Source organism: Diorhabda sublineata, chromosome 2 (assembly GCF_026230105.1).
Source record: "Diorhabda sublineata isolate icDioSubl1.1 chromosome 2, icDioSubl1.1, whole genome shotgun sequence".
NCBI classification, from domain to species: Eukaryota; Metazoa; Arthropoda; class Insecta; order Coleoptera; family Chrysomelidae; genus Diorhabda; species Diorhabda sublineata.
The window spans coordinates 8,257,718-8,277,599 of record NC_079475.1 but is presented as its reverse complement, the minus strand read 5'-3'; the positions used below and the strand labels follow the sequence as shown (position 1 = coordinate 8,277,599).

Genomic DNA, 19,882 nt, shown 5'->3' with positions numbered 1-19,882 from the left:
ATAAAGAGTGTAATTTCAGATTTTTTTGGTAAATTGAAATTTTCACAATTTTCAAACTTGTCGCAGGTAGAACGCCTTGATGAAGATATTCAGACATACGTTCAACATTTGATTGTCCTGCATGATGATTGGAGAACGTGATACTACAAGGCAAGCTACTCTAGCTTAGCACTAATGAAGCGATGTGGGTATAAAAAATTTTGGATTGCGGGGAATTGAGCAAAAGCTTCTGATCACGTTTCCCTCGTCAAATTTTGTCACTGTAGATTTTTTGATATCTATTCACAGCACAATCAGTTAAAATTTAATTGAAAATTTGTTTATTTGATTTTATTACGAAATAATGCACCCTATCAAGCAATCAATTCTAGCCCTTTTTTTTCGAAAACTATCAATTCGGCGTTGAAAATTAAGTTTCCATAAATAAATATAATCTTCACTTTTTAAAAGATTTGGAAATTGGTAGTTTGGGAATCGATGCTCTGTCTATAACAGCTCGTTATAGTTTTTGTGTAATAAATATGAAAAAATCATTTAACGAGTTCATTCTCAATTAGTTTTCTATATGTATAAGTAATATTTTATTATGAAATTAGTAATAATTTAGATTTTAATTCTATTGAGAATAGTATAAATAAAATTCAAACAAAGTTCTACATTTTAGTTTAGTTCAGTTATTTGTTTAATAGTTTCTGACTGCCCCCGTAGATTCTTATATTTTTGATATAGATTGAACAAAACTCAATAGCCTTCTATATAAAACTGACTGTATCATCTATTTTACAAATAAAGAGACAAACTTTGGAAGATATAATATAGTTCTTATAACAACATTCATCTGAAAATGTATCTTCTATTTATCGAAATTTAAAAACGAAGTGACAACATCGCATAAATTAACTGTGGTTCAAATTAATTCTACTGATGGCACCACCTGACAGACAAAATTTGTGACAACAGTCGATAAAAAAGAGTTATTCAATTTATATATAAGTTTTCCAATAGATGACTCTGTATATTTATTTTATTATTTAGTAATAATTTTTTATTTCTGATATATCATAATTTGTTCAAGATGACATTGAAATCTATAATTATTGTGAATTACTAAGGGGACTGCCAATCCATACTCTGTAAAGATCCATAACGTAGTAAAAAGAGAAGAACATAACATAACCTTTAAAATAAATGAAATTTAAAAACAGAATGTGTATATAATTTTTGAACAGAATTTTCAAGCTTATGCACATTACTGTTATACTTTTTATTATCTTAATCGAATATTTATTATAAAAAAGTAACAATTTATAATGGATGATTCTCTACAAGACGTAGCAACTGAATTCGAAACAGATTTTTTTGTTAACGAAACCGAGCAAACTGCTAGTAAGTACCTAATTGTTATATTTTTTGATTATTTGAGGATACAACTTTCCCTTCGCTCAATGAGATTAGAAAACTGAATACTTAAAATATAATCAATGACTGATTTATAGATTAGCTCACAATCAATCATATCAATTACATTTTTCATCAATAAAACAATTTGAGAACTAAGATTCTGTGTAAGATCCTTGATTATTTTCACGAATAGAATGGTTAAAAAACATTATTTCATGTTAAAAAAAATTCATTGGTATACTACTTATATGAATGAAGCTATGGAAGGAAAAACGTCAATACTCATTTCTTATTACTCTCAGAAAAAAATATTGATTGAGTAAATGTATGTACTACAGTAATTTTTAAGAAATCTTTGAATTGTTGTTTATGATATTTATCATGGGTCGTTCAAGACCCACTAGGGCCTTATGAAATTAAAGATAACACAATGTCATTTTTATTTAATTCTATGTAAGGTAAACACAATTCATGAAATTCATTGAAACATTTATTATTAGTGGAACTAGACAACACTGCTTTAGTGGTTTTATTCTCATACATGGGAGCAATTTGACTGTAGACAAATTATCCAGTGGGACTCTCTAAAGTAGTACAATACACGGAAGCCCTTCAGGTTCAGGAATTTTTGGTGGAGTTACTGTGAAATTATTTGCTTTTATCATTTTTTTAATCAACTAATTTACCTACATTCTACAGTATGTTCCCTCCACTGTTTTGTTGATCTACCTCTTTTCCTCTGGTATCTTCTATGCAACTCATTTCAAGAGTCCTAACTCTGCTTTCCTTCAAAATTTTTTCTAGTATTTATATTACAGGCGTGTGACAGGGTGAGGTGTCTTATAAATTCTAACATTAGTATACCTGGATATCTCTTTCAATGTTAATATTCTTAGGCTGTTACTTCTGGCAATTAAAAATACACTTTAAAAATTAAAGGCCTTTATATGATAAACTTTATTTTATATGGATGATATACGTAAAAAGTTTGTGTATATTTGAATTTTAAAGGTACATCTAAGGAAGTTAATGTAAATATCAAGATACCTAGTAGCAAAACTCATTGTATATTGGTGAATCCGAAACAACGAGGAAACCCTCTACTGAAATCAATACACAACGTTCCTTGGGAGTATGAGGATATAATACCAGATTATCAAATGGGATTAACAACTTGCGCTTTATTTCTTTCTATTAGATACCATAATTTAAATCCTGATTACATTCATGAAAGATTAAAAAAGTTGGGGCAAATGTACCAGCTAAGAGTTCTTTTAGTTCAGGTTGGGATCTCTCACTAATAATTTAGCATTTAATAAGAAAATAGAATATATGTAAATCAATATTTTTTAGATTGATATTAAAGATCCACATCACGTTTTAAAAAATTTAACAAGAATATGTATTTTGGCAGACTTGACATTAATACTGGCATGGAGTCCTGAAGAAGCAGGAAAAATAATAGAAACTTATAAAATTTACGAAAATAAACCAGCAGAAAGTATTAAAGAAAAAGGGGAAGCTTCGCCATATTTAAGGGTAATTATTTTAATATATTGAATCATAAAATTCTGATTTCTCATTATGTCTTTCTTTTATATTTCTTTGGTTTTGTGTATCATTAACCAAAATTAAATAATATACATATGATTTAAAAACCATCAAAGAAGCTGGTAGAGGAGTTTCTTTCCCAGTACCAGACATTCATCGCTAGGCTCCTATCTGAGAATCTTTCAGATAGAAACTAGGAAATTCATTCTGCTATCAAAGTATCCTTGTCATGGAATCAACAAATATCAAATATCAACGTTAGACTCTAGTTTGAGTTCTTCTTCACACAGGAATCAAAGAGCCCAGAATATAAATACAAATCAACCTTATTTGTACTGGTTTTTCTGTGGTCTAAGTAAAAAAAAGTTACAAAGTAGGATAAATAGCTTTACCGCTACTTCCTTACGTACCCATTAATTATATGAAGAAGCCGAATTTTAGAATTCCACTACAATCCGTCAGGACCGGCTCTAGGATCTATATAGCAAATGTTCTTTTTTCCTACATTCAATCATCCTACTTTGGTGTTGATTTTTTTGGATACTGTTATTCTTTTTTAAATTCTTTCTGTTTTTAGTTGATACAAGTTTTAACATCTGTGAGATCAATAAATAAGTCTGACGCAATGGCGTTAATCGACAAATTCAAAACTCTGAATGGCATTATACAGGCATCAGAACTACAGTTGGCAGAAATTCCCGGTTTCGGTTTGAGAAAGGCTAATAAATTGTATACATGTTTACATGAAAGATTTTGTAGGTGACACAATTAAGAACTATTTAAATTTGTACCAAATATAGTTGAATATTTCATTTTTTGTTAAAATTAAATTTTATTTTTACAAGTGAAAACAAGCGCAATGGAAAAAACGCAAACTTTTAAGTAATTTTGATACTTGGATTATTGTTTTGTTGGTTCAGACATTCTGAACACACTATTAATTCCAACGGGAAAATTGCCTTGGCGGGAATCTTCACATTTATACCGTAACTACTAAACTATAGAGTGGGCTGTAAGCAATTGGCCCTTTGTCCCTATTTATGCTACTCTCACATTTAGGATACAAGCTGTTTATTCTGTCATATCATCTTCATAGACTGAAGGTAAAATAAAACCTATTAATTTGACTTACCTGTTTTATACTAAATTTTCCCACCAATAAACTTTCTCCCACGAAAATAATCCCAGGGGGAAAACCCTTTTGGCGGGAATTGTCATATTTATTCCTTAACTACTAAATTTTAGAGTGGGCTGTAAGGAATTGGTCCTTTGTCCCTATTGATGCTACTCTTACATTTAGGATACAAGCTGTTTATCTCCTGTCAATTCCTAAATAGTTGAATATTTATCTTTTCCGATGTTATTTCAATTGTTAATGTTTTCGTCAAGTCTTTCTCATTCCCTTGGTTGTAGTAAAATTACTTCTGTTACTTTTCTTATTATTTTCTTCTTAACCCAGTTGAGTCTTTATGTATCATATTACTTATCACATTTCTTTGGTGTCTTTTCTGTTTTCACTCTCACTTTTAATCCACATATTCTTATTAGTTTTCTATCAGTTAGTTAACGACATTACTCTTCCTTTTTGTTTATTATTGTTTCACACGATTTCATCCATGTCTTTAATATATTTATAATGAACATCAATTTTTCTTCTACTTTCTTCTTGGTCATCCTGACTGCTCTTATTATTTTTATCAATTCTGATATTTTATCTATAATTTCCATATTTTCTTTTATCTCGTTTCACCAGGTTCCTCTTTTCTATTCTTATTATTTCTATTGATCTTATTAGGTGTCTAGTTCAGTTGCGTTTTTATACAACTGTTTTTTTTTTAATTTCTTCCTCTTCCCTTTTATTATGGTGGTTCTCAGACCATTTTCGAACAATTATTCTATAAAGATATGACTTTTATTTTGATTTCCGAAAGCTTGTTATCCTATTAAACTCATGTTCTTTGACTGTTTATCCTGTCAATTGTTAAATAGTTGACTTCCTCTTCCTTTTTTATTGTCATACATTGTTTCATTCATGTCTTTAATACATTTACCATGAGTTTATAAATTAATTTTTCTTCTACTTTCTTCTCAATCATCCTGGCTGCTTTTATTATTTTTATCAATTTCATTACTTCCTTATCTTTTTACACATTTCTCCAGATTCTTCTTTACTTTTGTTACTATTTATGTTGATTCTATTATGCGTCTAGTTCGAGTTTTGTTATTCATATAGCTCAGTTCTTTTTCCCTTTTGTTTATTATTATGATTCTCATTCCATATTCGAACAATGATTGAATAAAAATATTACATTAATCCTTTCCTTTCAGTTTTTACCATTTCCTAAATAAGTCTTTAATACATTTAACATGAACCATAACTCTTCTTCTACTTTCTTTTTGGTCATCTTGGTTGCTTTTATTATATTTGTCAATGTTATTACTTCCATATTTCGTTTCTCCAGGTACTTTTCTTATTGTTTCTGTTGATCTTATTATGTGTCTAGCCCAATTGTGTTTTTATGTAACTCATGTTTTCTTTCCAGTTTCTCTTCTTCCTCTTTCCTTTTATTGATATCCTTATATACTCATTTTCCATGACTGTTTATCTTGTCTATTCTCAAATTGTTGAATATTTATACTTTTTCGATGTTATGTTACTGTTATTAAGTTTTGCCACATTTTTATTAAAGCCCACAATAATTGAGTAAAAATATAATAGAGAAATTTAAACTCTCTAACAAAAACATTTATTTATTTTTAACATTAGCTGTATATTTCGTTTTTGTAAATATACTAACAAATACTCCTAGGCAAGCAGGAACAACGGCAATCAACATCACAGATTTTTCATTGAAAATATCACTAGTTAAACCGGTGAAAAGTGGTGTCATGAACCTCGCAATAGACATGACACTATTCGAGGCACCGGAAAAGGATCCTCTGTGCAATGCTTCGATTTTCTGGAACATCAGTTCCATACTAGTCACTCTCATTGCGGAAGCGGCGACAGAAAGTGGTATTAAGAAAAACATGAATATGAAAATATTAGGTGATAAATAAAGCGTTATAAAACATAAAGCCAATACCCCGAACCATAAACTCATCTTTGAATATATATCTGTATTCAAAAAGTTATCGATCTTTTTGAGAAACAACCCAGATATTACTCCTACAGTACTGAAAAATGAAATCATGTATCCGATATGTTTTTGAGATAGATGAAATGTTTCTTTTAAATATATAGCTTGATTTGAAAAATATACTGTTATCGTCAATCCTAATAAAAATTTTAATAAGAAAGTATCCCAATGTACTTTCCAATCGATGTCCTTTATTTCTTTAATTGATTTTTTAAATTCATTTGTTACCATCTTCCAACTAAGCTCACCGTGTTTGGTCGTTTTTCTGTCATCTGGTAGATAACAAGCGCAACCTAAATAAAACAAATTCCAATAAATATTTTTTTTAAATCAAAACATATTTAAAAATAAAACAAGGTTTAAAAGGTTTTTATTTAAATTTTAATGTTTTTCTGGAGTAACCACTTCAAATGTACGACCAGAACGTTCACCACCATAGGTGTCTGTAGGACCAATAACAAGCAGAAACTGTTGCATTAAAGTTTAGATATTAAGTTTTATGAACCACGAGTTTTTAAGGTTGCACATGAAAAGAAAGAAAGAAAAATTTATAGCTTTAAGTGGAGTTGAACTACTAGTGAAACATTATTAAATTCTGTTTTTATTATACAAGTAGAAGAAAACTGCTTTAAACTACGTTCCTTGCCTTGTGTTTTTTAATTTAGGAAACAGGAAAGTCAAGTTTTGTTTTTCAACTCTTTAGATTACATTGTTTTCGGGAATTCAACTGGGTTTCTGCTGATTCTGGCTTTAAGTAGAATTTATATTTTTTGAATAGATACAAAGTGAATTCATCTAAAATCTTCATGCCTGTTAACATACTTTCATCCTCACCATTCCTCAATTTTTTGTCTAGTTGAAAGGCAACTTTGATACTAGGTAGCAGGATGTTTCGTTTGAGAAAAAATTCAATAATTATTTGCCTAAGCATTGACATAATATATGAACTACAGAAAATGAAATCATAAAAACCAAATAAAATATTAGATTCGACAACCTTTCCAACTACACCGTTACGGCTCGATAAAATATCCTGTTAAGTCCTTTTGTTAAAATAATAAATTTATTTAAAAAAAATAAAAACTATTTCAAGTAATTATCTTATTTTCACTTACCATAATTAATGATAAATAACATTCCAGTAAAGAGACAGACATAAGTGAAACCATTTTCAAATTCTGATATGTGTCCCCCAACAAAAGGTCCTATAATAAAACCGAATGATGCAACAGCAGCAGACCTTGCAAAAAATTCATTTTGTTCTTTCAAAGGCACTAAATCTGTTATCACAGCCTTGCAAATACTTTGAGTATGTTTGAATAAACCTAATAAGAAAATTAAATATTTATATAATTAATATTACACTGTATAGTAAATGTAAGACAACATTTTGTATAAAAATTTTGTAAAAAAATAACAATCCAACAGGGAAACAGCAAATAGAACTCACAAATGGAGTTCTGGAATTAGGAATGGACAGGGCTCATCAAAAAGAACCATTTCATGATGAAAAAAAAATGGATTGAAAACAAAAAAAGTAGAAAATTTCATAGATAGATAGAAAGGGATGAAAAAATATTGACAATAAAATACCAGGACCATGAGAAACTTTACAAAAAAAAGGATTGAAATGAAGCAAAAATGGAATCCAAGAAGTAATCAAAGGAGTAAAGGGACTGATTTTAATATACAGTAAAATTTAAACCCGAACAAGAGTTATACCACTCTAATGAAACGTAATAATGTCGAAACTAGTCAGTGGTTACAAAACCTTGCAATTGCAAGTCATTGGGGATGTTAATATTGGCAAAAGATCGATTGACATCACGCTTTTCAGAGGAGTTGTAATTCAATATTCATCAAGGCATTAGCCAGGAAACTAGTTGTTTTCTCCTTTGAAAAAACGGCAGCATTCATTTTCAAAATATTAAATTTCTAAATTATTTCAGGAGTAAATAGTAGAAATTATTTAGATTAATACATGTATGTATGTGTAAATAAAACTGAAACAGTTTTTAGTAGTACCAAAAACAGTAGTTTACAGGGAACATACCTAATACGCATCTTACAGCTGTTATGAAAATAATTGATCTAGTAATTCCTAAAAGTGCATAACATAGAGCACATATCACAATTGTAAATTTTAAAACTGATTTTCTATTTCGCACATCACTCCAGCCGCCCTAAAAAACATTAATCATAGATAGTTATACCTTGAAATTGTAAACTTTTATTGAAACAAAAATTGAGACACCTTCAAAATCATAACAAAGTAATTGTCTTCAGAGACTGAAGGTCAAATAACGGATCTCTTAGTCTGCCCAACATACTTCCCAACACAATCACCACAACCAATTTCACTCTTTTCCAAATTTGGTATTTTACTGCAGTGACAATGTTCAGTATAAATATCACCAATGGTTTCAAAAGTTCCAATTTAATCTTCTAAATCGCACACCAAATGAGTAAAATCATTTTAAATAGATATAAATTTCTTATTTGCTTTCAATACTTCTCAAAATACAATTTTTATTCACTAAAATAACAATTTTTATTGAGAAATGTGTAAGACGAATTTTATCAATAAAGGATAATTGAATAAATAACAACAAAACCCAGTTTTGGAATTAATCATGCTTAAATAATGACATCAAACAATAATTTAACATGTCATAACTTGAGGATCCTTAGCTGCACACTATCCTCTTATGAACCTGGCATTAAAAATCCTTGACTACCCACTATGCTTTTATGAACCTGGCATAACTATGATCCTTGGTTGCCCGGTATCATACTATAAACCTGGTATTAAGGATCCTTGACCATCTACTATGTTACTAATAACCTGGTATTAGGAATCCTTGACCACCCACTATCCTATTATGAACCTGGTATAATTTAAGGATCCTTAGCCGCCCACTATCCTACTATGAACATGGCATAACTTGAGGATCCTTAGCGGCCCACTATCCTATATGAACCTGTCATAAATTAAGAATCCTTGGCTGCCCACTATCCACTATGAACATGGCATAACAAGTCTAGAGATAAATAAATTATTGTAAATGTATAATACTACAAACAAAGCAACATTAAATTTATCCATTAGAATCATTAAAACAACCTAGTCACACCAGAAATAACGATGGTTTCATTCAAGGAACATTGTTATTATATAGGTTATTGATACAAAGTATTATTTGAATGTAGGTGCCTGCTTTTGATTAAACTTACAATAAAAGGTCCAGATAAAACTTGAATAGCTGAATACGTTGAAGAAATTAGACCTACAGTGGTATGGGAAGCTCCTATATCTCTTAAATAATTGCCGACCAAAGGAAAAGTCAATCCTACAGCAAACAAATCCTGAAAATTTAAATAAAAACATATTTAATTTCAATTGTTGCTCGCCACATACCAAAAATGATATTGCATATATTAAATTGACAGTTTTTATTGCACCCATTACATAAATGTGTCTGTCAAACTCCACTAAAATTGATAAAACAAGTATTTGATATCGTTCTCAATGTCCCATATCTATCTACTACTAACTTATGATAATTCAACGTCCTTCGCATTTACATATGTTCTGATAAAAAAAATAAAAATCATGGTACATTCCACTGATCGTTCACGGCGCCAGAAATACTCTTTTGAACGTTCAACATAGCAGCTACAATCGTAGTGGTCGCTCATGATGATCCTTGTTATGAAGTGAGTCGAAGAGTGAGCAAGAATTAACGGAATTTTCAAACTAAGGACTCAACAAAAAAATTCAATAACTTACAAATTATAACATAACCTTTCGCTTTTTTTTTCTATTTCGCTATTCGTTAATATTTATTTCAACGCTTAAAATGCCTCGTAAGTCATTCCACTTTATGGGTTTATGATTATAACGCTCTGGGCTAAGTGGAACTGGAAAGATCAGGAGCGTGATTATCGTGAGTGCTTAGTGGAATGTACTCATGATAGGTACACGTGTTTATTTTCGTTGCACCATGCCAGAAATTGACATAAACGAACAGTTCTTATGTAAACTGTTCGTATGGTGACACTAGTGACAGGAGCAATTTGAAATGTGTAAACAAAATAAAAAATTTTAGTGTCTTTTCCATGCTCAAATTATTATAAATACCCACTACTTGAAATTGTCTATCTAGAATCATTGATGTCTAAAACCGCCAAGGTCCTTCACAAATTAACAGATATGCTGATTAACGTCTCGAATCATTGAATATCTCCTTAATGTATAGAAAATATGTTCATTTAATAAAAAACTGCCAATTAGTAGGAATGGAACCCTTAGATGATATTTTTACGTTACAACTCATAACTTTATTCGTAAGTACAATTTCTAATTTATTTAATCTTTTAATACTACATAGGTCTGCTTATATCTCGTGACTTTTATAAGTGTGTACTTGAAATAAATATTTAAACTATTAAAGTAATTCAAATTTTTTTAAAATATTGAGTACATCAGGGTAAAGAATTTTCATTGCTTTCTCACATCTCATACATCATATTGAAAATACAAGGAATGAGGAAAACTGGTAAAATATGATCTTCTTGTGGTGCCTATTGATGACAAATGTTTTTAGGGCAGAAGGTTTTTTCAAATATTTTGCTTTGTAGGATGGCTTGAAGCAATGCATATCTGGATTCGTTTCGCATTATGTGGTCAAAATATTGAAGTTTGCGAGTTTTTATGTTTATTATAACTCCTCTTCTTTTGTCCTTTTTTTCATTCTTCTGATGACTTCTTACTGTTTGGTCCAGAAGATCTTGAGTAATAGTCTTTAAAACGCCTTTTCAAACGCTTGTCAAACACAATAAGTTTCCAAACATTAATTTAAGATAATAATAGTTTAAATAAAGAACAAAGGTACAATTGTAAATTATAACAATTTCTTTAGAAGAATTCATAGAGGTACCAAGAGGAAAAAACCAGTATAGATTATAGAAAAGGATTAAAGATAACAGATTAGGTGACAATTGGCAAAAAACTGAATTGACACTAACATAAAATGATTATATTCTCAGTCTTAGATGGTGAGAAATGGAAATTAAATTGTGATTTCTATACTTTTTATGCCTAAAAAGCATTACTTGATTTCAGTAGGGTAGGACCAACGATGAGAGGAGCCCCTCGCCCAAGGAATCTAGGAATCTAATGCCTGCCCAGTGCCCTACAATGGATTAGACCACCCCTGGGATAATGTTATAAAAAAGAATTTTACTAATTCATTTAAGACACCGTTTTAAATAAACAATTTCTGGGAAGCCACCTTGATTGTAGTTTTTTTTATATATATTTGTTTATAAAATTATGACCTAATTTCGACAGTTCTTAATCTGTATATAAAATAGTTGAAAACAAAGTAAAATTATTTCCTAATACCTAATCATCCAAATTTGTTAAATTATTAATTACAAAATAAAAGGATGTCCTAGTTTTTAAACATTCATATCAAATTCAAAAAATACATGTTATCCAAAAATTTAACCTTACTGACTTGTAAATAGGAACTTTTTCATTAATTGCTTCAACTAATATGTATAATCATTTTTTTCTCTGTCTAAAATATTCTTTTATTTATGTATTTTTGTTTTGTATCATGCCAGAATTCAATGGATTTGCTTCTGACAAAGATATACACTGGTGAGCAAAAAAATCGACTAAGGCGACGCCCCTGCAATCACTGGTAAAAAAACTGAACACGAAATTGTATTTTTCTTAGTAAAATATTAAATCTAATGCTTCGAAATTATGTAAAATATTGTAATTTTTTTTTCTCTCTCAGTGCAACAATATGTTATAATCCCACGTGGGATGGCGTGGCGTGACGTGGCGTATGGTGGGCTGAGTGGGTACGCAAACATTTGATTTGAATGGAAAAACATATGCACACATATTTGACACGTGACGTGGCGTGTTGCTAATGGATTTCGGTTTTCACTGATTATTAAAACAAAAACTGTCATAAGATTCTGTTTTGTTAGGTAGATTTAAAATGATGATAAAAGATGACTTAATTCAATTATAAGGTATGAACATAAATGAAAAGATAATTTATTTCTTATTACACTGATTATATTTTAAAAATTCTGTTGGCATGCCCGAGCTCTGACTTCTAAAATCCGGGTTTTCACGCGTCTTGGCCTAGTTGCCAAATTTTACAAATAGTAACCTAACCTAATAATAATAATCTCATCATTTATTTCAGGATTCATTAAGTTTTGGATTGATATATGCATTTCTGCCTCCATATATATTTGTTCTCGGAGGAAGCCATGTGACTATTGGATTTTTAGCCGTTACAACTTTAATTGCACAACTTCTGTCTTCCGATATTATTGTAAGTTCAATTTTCTTTACTAAGTCTGCTAAATTGTGATTCTATAATTAACCCTACTAACCTCATTTTATGTAATTGAAAAGCTTCTTATATCAACTTAAATTGAAAGTTTATACATGTGTTGAATTTTACTTATGGAATTTATTCATACACTAAACTATTCACTATCCACTAACAATTATTACTGAATAATTAACTAATTTATTTAAATTCACTGTTTGGTTTACTTTTTACTATTTCGATGTGTTCAATATAACATCAAATTATTTACTAACTCTGGCTGCTAAACTATTGTTTATTTATAACCGATAGCTTTCCAGATAATTCGGATTTTTAAATTTCCAGAATATTGAATACAAAAAAAGGTCTTATCTCTATGAAAACAGTCAAAATATAATACAAACAGCTTATAGAAACAATGCATATATATATATATATATATATATATATATATGCGCATTCGCCACATTTTTATATTTTAATTGTTTAATATTTGTTACAGAGGGATCTAATACATTTTCAAGGCAGAAAAACTGCTCTTTATACTATTTTTAATATTGCCGCTATATGCCACGCTCTCCTTTTCCTCACCAATAGCTCTTGGTTTACTATACTTGCCAGATGTATTTTTGGTAAGTAAAATTAGAATACAAAACTCATTAAACCAGATACAATAATCTGCACTGAAGATATTTGAAAAATTAATTAGAATCTTTCACAAATATTTTTCTGAGTGTAGTTGTTTCAATCAAATTTGAGGTTATTGCTCAATAGCATTAAATCATCATAAACATTACATTCGATTCTAGAAGAGACTTCTCAGTTTGGGGGGGGGGGGGTCCTGAAATAAAAAATAAAAATAGGAACAGTAAAACTGTGATCAGGACTTTCTGTACGTGACTGCTTAGTTGTCTTGTTAAACTCTACCAAAGCTTGACCCCCGTGACCTCCCCTTTGACACCGCGTTTGAACTAGAGTACTAACCACCTTTTGGATGTGAAGTTTCTCAACAATTGAATTTTTGACCAGTTAGAAGGTCTTGTTGATAGGCCATCCACCACACAGGCCTAATTTGACATATCTTCTTTTTATTTAACACCAGAAGAAATCGTTTTTGCATTTGAAGTGCTTATTTGGAAGCTATCTATGTTAGAGAGGAAAAATTCTTCATTAATAGGTTCAAACGCATGAAAAGATGTAGATATTAATGTTTATAGAAAATAGTTTGAAAAACACAGTGTCGACCAAAAATACTTGTTTTTTCATTACCATAACATAAATGTGAATAGCAAATCTTGTAGTACTAAATACTTGTGGAAATAATTAGAATAAACAGAATTGAAAATATATATTTACGCAATGAGTTTACTCTTTGAATGTTTCCAGCTGCAACAAATCAATCTAGCTCTTTAACCAAAGCGATTCTAATGAAAAAAGTTCCTAGCGATGAGACTCAATACCAGTTGATAATATTCAACATCTTAAGTTCTTCTGGATACATAATAGGACCTATATTGACCGGTTGTCTATTCGACATCAGTTTTGCTATTTCTTGTTTTTTGGCATCAGTTTTAACTATAATAAATATATGTAAGTAGTTTTTCCTTATATTATGAATAATTTGTTTTTTCGAATTTCCTTTTTTTTATTTGTATCCTTGTGTATCTTTTATCATGTTGATTTTATCACCTACAAGATATCTTGTTGAATACATGATGGATATTTTTAATTCAAGCATTTTTTTTCTGTTATTTTTAGGTTTATTGACGACAGTTTCTCATGAAGATGATGATTCTCCGTCTGAAGGCAGTGATTTGTCAGTAATGAATAGAACAGCGCAATATATCAAAGATGCAGTCCAACATTTTAATAATTCGGATTACAAAACTAACTGGGACTTGATTTCAATGAAGTATATGTTCACTGCAAGCACCACAATATTTTTTTCAAAATTCACACAAATTTTGAAGTACAATTTTCAAGCTGATTCGGTAGCTATCGGTTACACAACTTCATACATGAACGCTCTAATGTTTATTGGTATCTATTTGTGTAATAAGTTCAAATCTAAAATGTCACAAGTACCTATCATATTGATTATAAATGGTGGATTCATCGTACTCTTGGTATGCACTTTCCTTGCTTGTTATTCTCCCGTTTATTCCATATATGCTGCGTTGTGTATTCCCATAGTTCTAGCAAGGACTTTAATTCTAGATTATTGGGAGGATTTAGTGAATGACAGGAAAAATACAGATTTGAAAGTACTGGGAAATTCTATAAGTATTGGTGCTGGATTAACAGTACCTATTGTGTTTGGTATTTTGTGCAACCAAATCGGACATCACGCTGTTATTATATTCTCAGTATTACCATTAGTTGGATCTTTGATTATTTTGAATCGTTACATGGCTCCCAATCGTTACAAAATAAAATGATATAAATCAACTTTATATTTTTATAATTATTTTAAATATATATAAAATCAAAACTTTAATTTCTCAATGGAAGGATCTTTGTAATCTTTTTTTATTACAACCAAAATTGGTAGATTCTTAGTTACCCTATGGGGGCATCTACTATTTTTTATTTATTTATTCAAATTAATATGTCAGAATTGTTGTTTTTCCTTGTGCAATTTTTATCAACATCAAACCCCTAGCTGGATCAGGTCCGCTTCAAAGTCCTTCAACCAGCTTAGGCGCGGTCTTCCAGGAACTCCATATAAGGCTCTGCGCTAGTATCGATCAGAAGGCATCTTCTCCACGTGTCCCATCTACCTCAGACGCCCCCATCCCCAAATTAACGCTACAATCTGCCTCAGCTCAGCATTCGTCCGGATCCTCCACGCACCGTTCTCACAAACAGAGCCATGTGTTCGTCATGTCGATGTCTCCATCTACGGAATGGGTTATTTTCTTGTAAATTGTGGAACTTTGATCATCATGAAAGCCCTCAAAACTTGAACTCTTAAACTCTGGACTACCCAGAAGCATTTGTTCCCCGTGCAACTCTTGTTGTCACGTCATTATCTTTAGTTATCAAGACCCCAAGATATTTGAATTGGTGACAAACTGGGAGGCGATATTGTTTGACTTGGAACGTGGTCTGGGAGGTCCGCGTTCTCCTTGAGGTTCTCAAAATATCAAAATATAAATGTCTAAAAACTAAAAAGTAAAAGAAATTTAATCAAAATGTTACTAAATGTCTCGTTAGTTGAAATTGTTTTAAATAAATTTTATCACAAATTATTTATTTTCGTAGTGTATTTACAATATTTTTTTATTACTATCTGTTTATTTTTCAATTGTCTACACCAATCTCACTTAACGTAACTGTTATACGCTGCCTGACAAAAAAGGTTAACATATCTGTTAAAATAGCTTCAATAATTTTCGCAAGACGTATTGAATGCTCCTTATTAAATTAATGTTTGAAATTTCAGCTTTTCCAATGGTCCGCCATTGTTCTATAGTATTTGCCATCTGTTCAAAAATAGTACAATGGCGGATAATTGGCTATATCTACTGTCGTTAAGGTCTATATAAGACCTTAACGTTAAGTTAAGTTAAGGTCTATATAATAAGCTGCTAATTCAACAGTCTGTGATCAATTATGTTAAATTGGAGACAAATCAGTCGAACTTGGTGGCCGTATTGATCCACGTTCTCTATAGATTCTCTGCTAACATGTGGTCTGGCATTAGGTGAAGATATGGAATGGAACTTACGGTTTTTGAATAAAGCCACTAGCTTTATATAACCTCTAACATTGATCTGCTACCATATGCAATAGCATGTCATACTATAACCTCCAAATTGTAGATGTGCAATCCTCCATGTTGATTTCACACCCTTACTTGACGATCGTACATCCCTAAAGCGGAGCACCAAATTTTTTTAGCTGTAAGAATCGGCACCCGATGTGGAAAACAGACCAAAACGCATATCGATCATGATTTAAAATTGCCCAGGTGATTCTAACCTCAATAGACGATTTTGTCGTTCTGTAGTCTCTCTATAACGTCCAGAGCTTCTGGTTCTATGATCTGGGTCGTCTTGAACCCACGCACTTTATAAGAGGCAAAGAACTGTTGATCCAATTCGAAACTTATCGCTAATTTCCGGTAGTTCAACATTCCGACTTCTCTTAAAGTCACTTGGCTGTGACACCTGTGAATTTTAGGCATTTTGATTGAACAGATATGCTTAAAAATTCCATTGTTTTCACCTATTATTGTCAGTCAGTATATGTATAAACTAAGAATTGAGGAGTTAAGTTAAAATTTTGCTATGAAACTGTTAATACTACTCACAAGTACACTGTCTGATGCACGTTTTGATAACCAAGTTATCGTCTTCAGAGACTGAGTTTCCGAAGACGTTAATTTAAATTAATAAGACAATGTAATTTTTGTTTAGTGTAGTGGTGATAGTGTAAACAGTGAGTTCAGTAAGATTTGAATTGAAAAATTTAGAGGAGTTTGATAAGTGATCCCATATCAGGTACTGCTTTTCTTTGGCTTCATCCTGTTTGGGAAAATTGCTAAAAAATCTGTTTATAAAAGTAAAGAACCCTTAATTCTTAGTGTATTTAAATTATTAAAACTACTATCATTCATTACTTTTCACATTCCTTGTAGTATTACTAGTTAGTATTTGATTATATAAGGTTTTGTTACTTTGAACAATTTGGGGATATTTGAACTTCAATTATTGTAATTCCATCCCTTTAATACGTACATACGTCATATTTAAATTGATTTTATTTTTGTTAGGCATATTTTAGAGAAGATTGGAAATAGCTAGAAGAAACGGAAAAACTTCTGTTTCTCTTATTCAAAAAAAATCTGTTAAATCAAACAATTTTTTTTTGTTTGAAGTTCGTTTGAAGATATTTGCATAAAACAGCTTTTCTTGTTATAATTTTCAAAATTTTATGTATTAATGCTAGCAAAAAACCTAAAAAAGCCAGAAATATATCTTAGAATCTCATCGAAGCAGAATACATCCGTATACCTTTCAATTCAACCAAATATTCTATAGATTCTAATTTTATGAAGAGAAAAGTACATTAAAAAAATTTTCTGACTGAATTTGATCTACATTCTCCTCAATTTTCTATTAGGTCAGTAATTTATAATTTTTTTCATATTATCATTTCCTCAAAACCATATCCAAGTATTCCAAGATTTTATATAGTGAATTCTCACTACAAAAGTGGCAATGTCACTCTGAAACCAAGAAACTCCTTATTCTAGCTCATTTTTTATTTGGATGGGTGTACTCAGGCTTCATATTTGAATTTATTCCATTACTGTTAGGCATGTTAGCAAAAACTAGAGAAGCCATTAACATTTATGACTTTTTCCTTAAGACAATTTAATTCGTATGTCTTTCAATTTTGCCAAATCTTCTATTCTTTCTAATTTTAAGAAATATCCTTTAATTAGATCACGTTTTCTCTTTTCTCTAGTGAGTTATTTCTTCATGAGTAGAAATATCACTAGAGATACACAAAAATCTTCGGTTAGACTAGCTGCATACAGTTAACAGAAGTTTTTGATCGTTGTTATTACTAACTCTCTTCTCTGAATTATATCAATGATCATATATAGTTGAATAAATTTAATATAATTGCAGTCATCTGTAATTGGGTGGGTAAATAGATTACGGCAACTAAAAAGTATCATTTTAAAACGTATTGGTTTCAGAAATGGATACTTCTTACCAATAAAATCTTCCACTCATTCAGTCTACTTCCACTTAAGACCTTGATTCTTATTTTGTAAACCTTTCTTTCATCAATCATTCCATAATTATCAAGCAACCTGAAGTGTCCACTACCTCCCTTTCTGCCCTTCTCGGTCCTGTGCCACTTAGATCCAGTTTCCTTTAATATTTTTAGGTCATCTGATCATCATCATCAATCCCCATTTAAATTATTTTAGCACCGATTTGCCTCTTCAGGCGAAAAGTTACCTTTATGTGATTCTGATGGTCTATTCTTGCTAGATATCATTTCCGTATACTTTCTATTGAAGGGGCACTCCGTTACTCCTCTTAAACATAACTCCACAATGCTTTGACTAATACTGAGGATAAATTATATTCCAAACATATCGCAATATGTTGATTGGATCTGTTTTCAATTGATACTTAATTTCTTCAGCAACTTCTTTAGGTATACTCAGGCAACTCACTAATTTCTCCTAACACGATCTGATTTTGCAAATCCTTAATTTATCAGGTACTCTATAAATCTGCTTTTTGAAGATTGTTTACAACCCCAGCTCTTGATATTTATTTTTGGGTCTTGCACCTTTAGGTGAATTCTTAATATTTCAGATCTATTTTCTCAGTTTTTGAGTGCAGTGTTTTATAACTTGGTGCTTTAGTTTTACAATAAAACAAAGTTGATATTATTGCTTCAATTTTTTTAATGTCATTAATTGATGCAACTATATTGTGATTCAAAACAAAAATTGTTGAATAGCTCAATTTCAAATTTTTGTATGATTATAACAATTTAATATTCTTATGAACCTGGTATATACTCATGTTAAAAAATTGTTTATATTTAATAAAAATTATATGAATTGTTCTCATTATTTCCGTTCCATTTATTAAAAAGCAATTTCATAGTTATAGTCCGTTCATCCAAGTAATGAGTAAATTAATAGACTCCTATAGTAGCAATTTCATTTCAATTATAGTCCGTTCGTCTAAATAGTCAGTTACTCTATATATTAAAGAAATTAACTGACTCCTGTAGTATCAATTTTATTTTAGTTACAGTCCGTTCATCTATGTAGTGAGTGAATTAACTGACTCCTATAGTCGCAATATAATTTTAGTTATAGTAAGTTCATCTATATAGTGCGGGAATTAACTGAGACCTGTATTAAGAAACTCAGCACTTACATTGAAATATAATAAAAAAAAGGTCATTCACAAATTCAACTTGACACAATAAAAGATTAATTACTCAGATCCAATGCATATAATCCTAGAGATATGATCATAGGAAGTATATAATCTAAAATAATAATATAATATAGTTACTAGAAAGGATAAGTTCGAAATTAATAGAAAAATCGTGTTTAAAAGACCATTACACATGCCTAATAAATAGCTCGGAGTTACTGTCTGAGTTGAACAGAAATAAATAAAATTCAATGTAATAGATTCGATAATCTGTTGACGCACAAAATAATATTTATGGAAAAAAAAACAAGGAGAAAAATTATTTTTAGGTACAGAGGAATAAATAGAATGTCATCTAATAACAGAGAATAAAGAAATGCCTAATTTTCAGAGTAAAACTATCATAATCGGCCTGGGTCAGACGGTCTCTTATATTTCATCATTTTTTCCAATCAGTTAACGGCCCTGTAATTGAAATAAGAGGATATTTATTTTTCTC

The 19,882-nt window shown here is 30.4% G+C and overlaps 3 protein-coding genes across 3 annotated transcripts; 2 read left to right on the top strand and 1 right to left on the bottom strand.

Annotated features, from left to right (window-relative positions):
- Window positions 1–1,113: 1,113 nt before the first annotated feature.
- LOC130453094 (DNA excision repair protein ERCC-1) lies at window positions 1,114–4,782 on the top strand. Its single transcript, XM_056792690.1, has 4 exons — window positions 1,114–1,386; window positions 2,413–2,684; window positions 2,755–2,940; window positions 3,530–4,782. The coding sequence occupies exons 1-4, from the start codon at window positions 1,311–1,313 to the stop codon at window positions 3,713–3,715; spliced, it is 720 nt and encodes a 239-aa protein (XP_056648668.1). The 5' UTR covers window positions 1,114–1,310; the 3' UTR covers window positions 3,716–4,782.
- Window positions 4,783–5,676: 894 nt separating this feature from the next.
- LOC130453093 (major facilitator superfamily domain-containing protein 9-like) lies at window positions 5,677–9,755 on the bottom strand. Its single transcript, XM_056792689.1, has 5 exons — window positions 9,511–9,755; window positions 9,327–9,458; window positions 8,146–8,275; window positions 7,208–7,417; window positions 5,677–6,385 (listed from the first exon to the last, which is right to left on the bottom strand). Exons 1-5 carry the CDS (start codon window positions 9,556–9,558, stop codon window positions 5,700–5,702), a joined length of 1,206 nt encoding a protein of 401 aa, XP_056648667.1. The 5' UTR covers window positions 9,559–9,755; the 3' UTR covers window positions 5,677–5,699.
- A 382-nt stretch (window positions 9,756–10,137) lies between these two features.
- On the top strand, window positions 10,138–19,061 carry LOC130440449 (uncharacterized). Its single transcript, XM_056773593.1, has 5 exons — window positions 10,138–10,439; window positions 12,326–12,457; window positions 12,960–13,089; window positions 13,844–14,047; window positions 14,216–19,061. Exons 1-5 carry the CDS (start codon window positions 10,344–10,346, stop codon window positions 14,893–14,895), a joined length of 1,242 nt encoding a protein of 413 aa, XP_056629571.1. The 5' UTR covers window positions 10,138–10,343; the 3' UTR covers window positions 14,896–19,061.
- The last annotated feature ends 821 nt before the right edge of the window (window positions 19,062–19,882 follow it).

Bases quoted from the DNA above. Each gene is read 5' to 3' on its own strand.
- LOC130453094 (XM_056792690.1), top strand. From the start codon at position 1,311: ATGGATGATTCTCTACAAGACGTAGCAACTGAATTCGAAACAGATTTT. The intron at 1,387-2,412 runs GTAAGTACCTAA...TGAATTTTAAAG, and splicing joins CGAAACCGAGCAAACTGCTA to GTACATCTAAGGAAGTTAAT. The intron at 2,941-3,529 runs GTAATTATTTTA...TTCTGTTTTTAG, and splicing joins AAGCTTCGCCATATTTAAGG to TTGATACAAGTTTTAACATC.
- LOC130453093 (XM_056792689.1), bottom strand. From the start codon at position 9,558: ATGGGTGCAATAAAAACTGTCAATTTAATATATGCAATATCATTTTTG. The intron at 7,418-8,145 runs GTATGTTCCCTG...TTTTCTTATTAG, and splicing joins AGCTGTAAGATGCGTATTAG to GTTTATTCAAACATACTCAA. The intron at 6,386-7,207 runs GTAAGTGAAAAT...TGTTTTATTTAG, and splicing joins GTTATTTATCATTAATTATG to GTTGCGCTTGTTATCTACCA.
- LOC130440449 (XM_056773593.1), top strand. From the start codon at position 10,344: ATGTATAGAAAATATGTTCATTTAATAAAAAACTGCCAATTAGTAGGA. The intron at 10,440-12,325 runs GTAAGTACAATT...CATTTATTTCAG, and splicing joins TACAACTCATAACTTTATTC to GATTCATTAAGTTTTGGATT. The intron at 13,090-13,843 runs GTAAGTAAAATT...GAATGTTTCCAG, and splicing joins ACTTGCCAGATGTATTTTTG to CTGCAACAAATCAATCTAGC.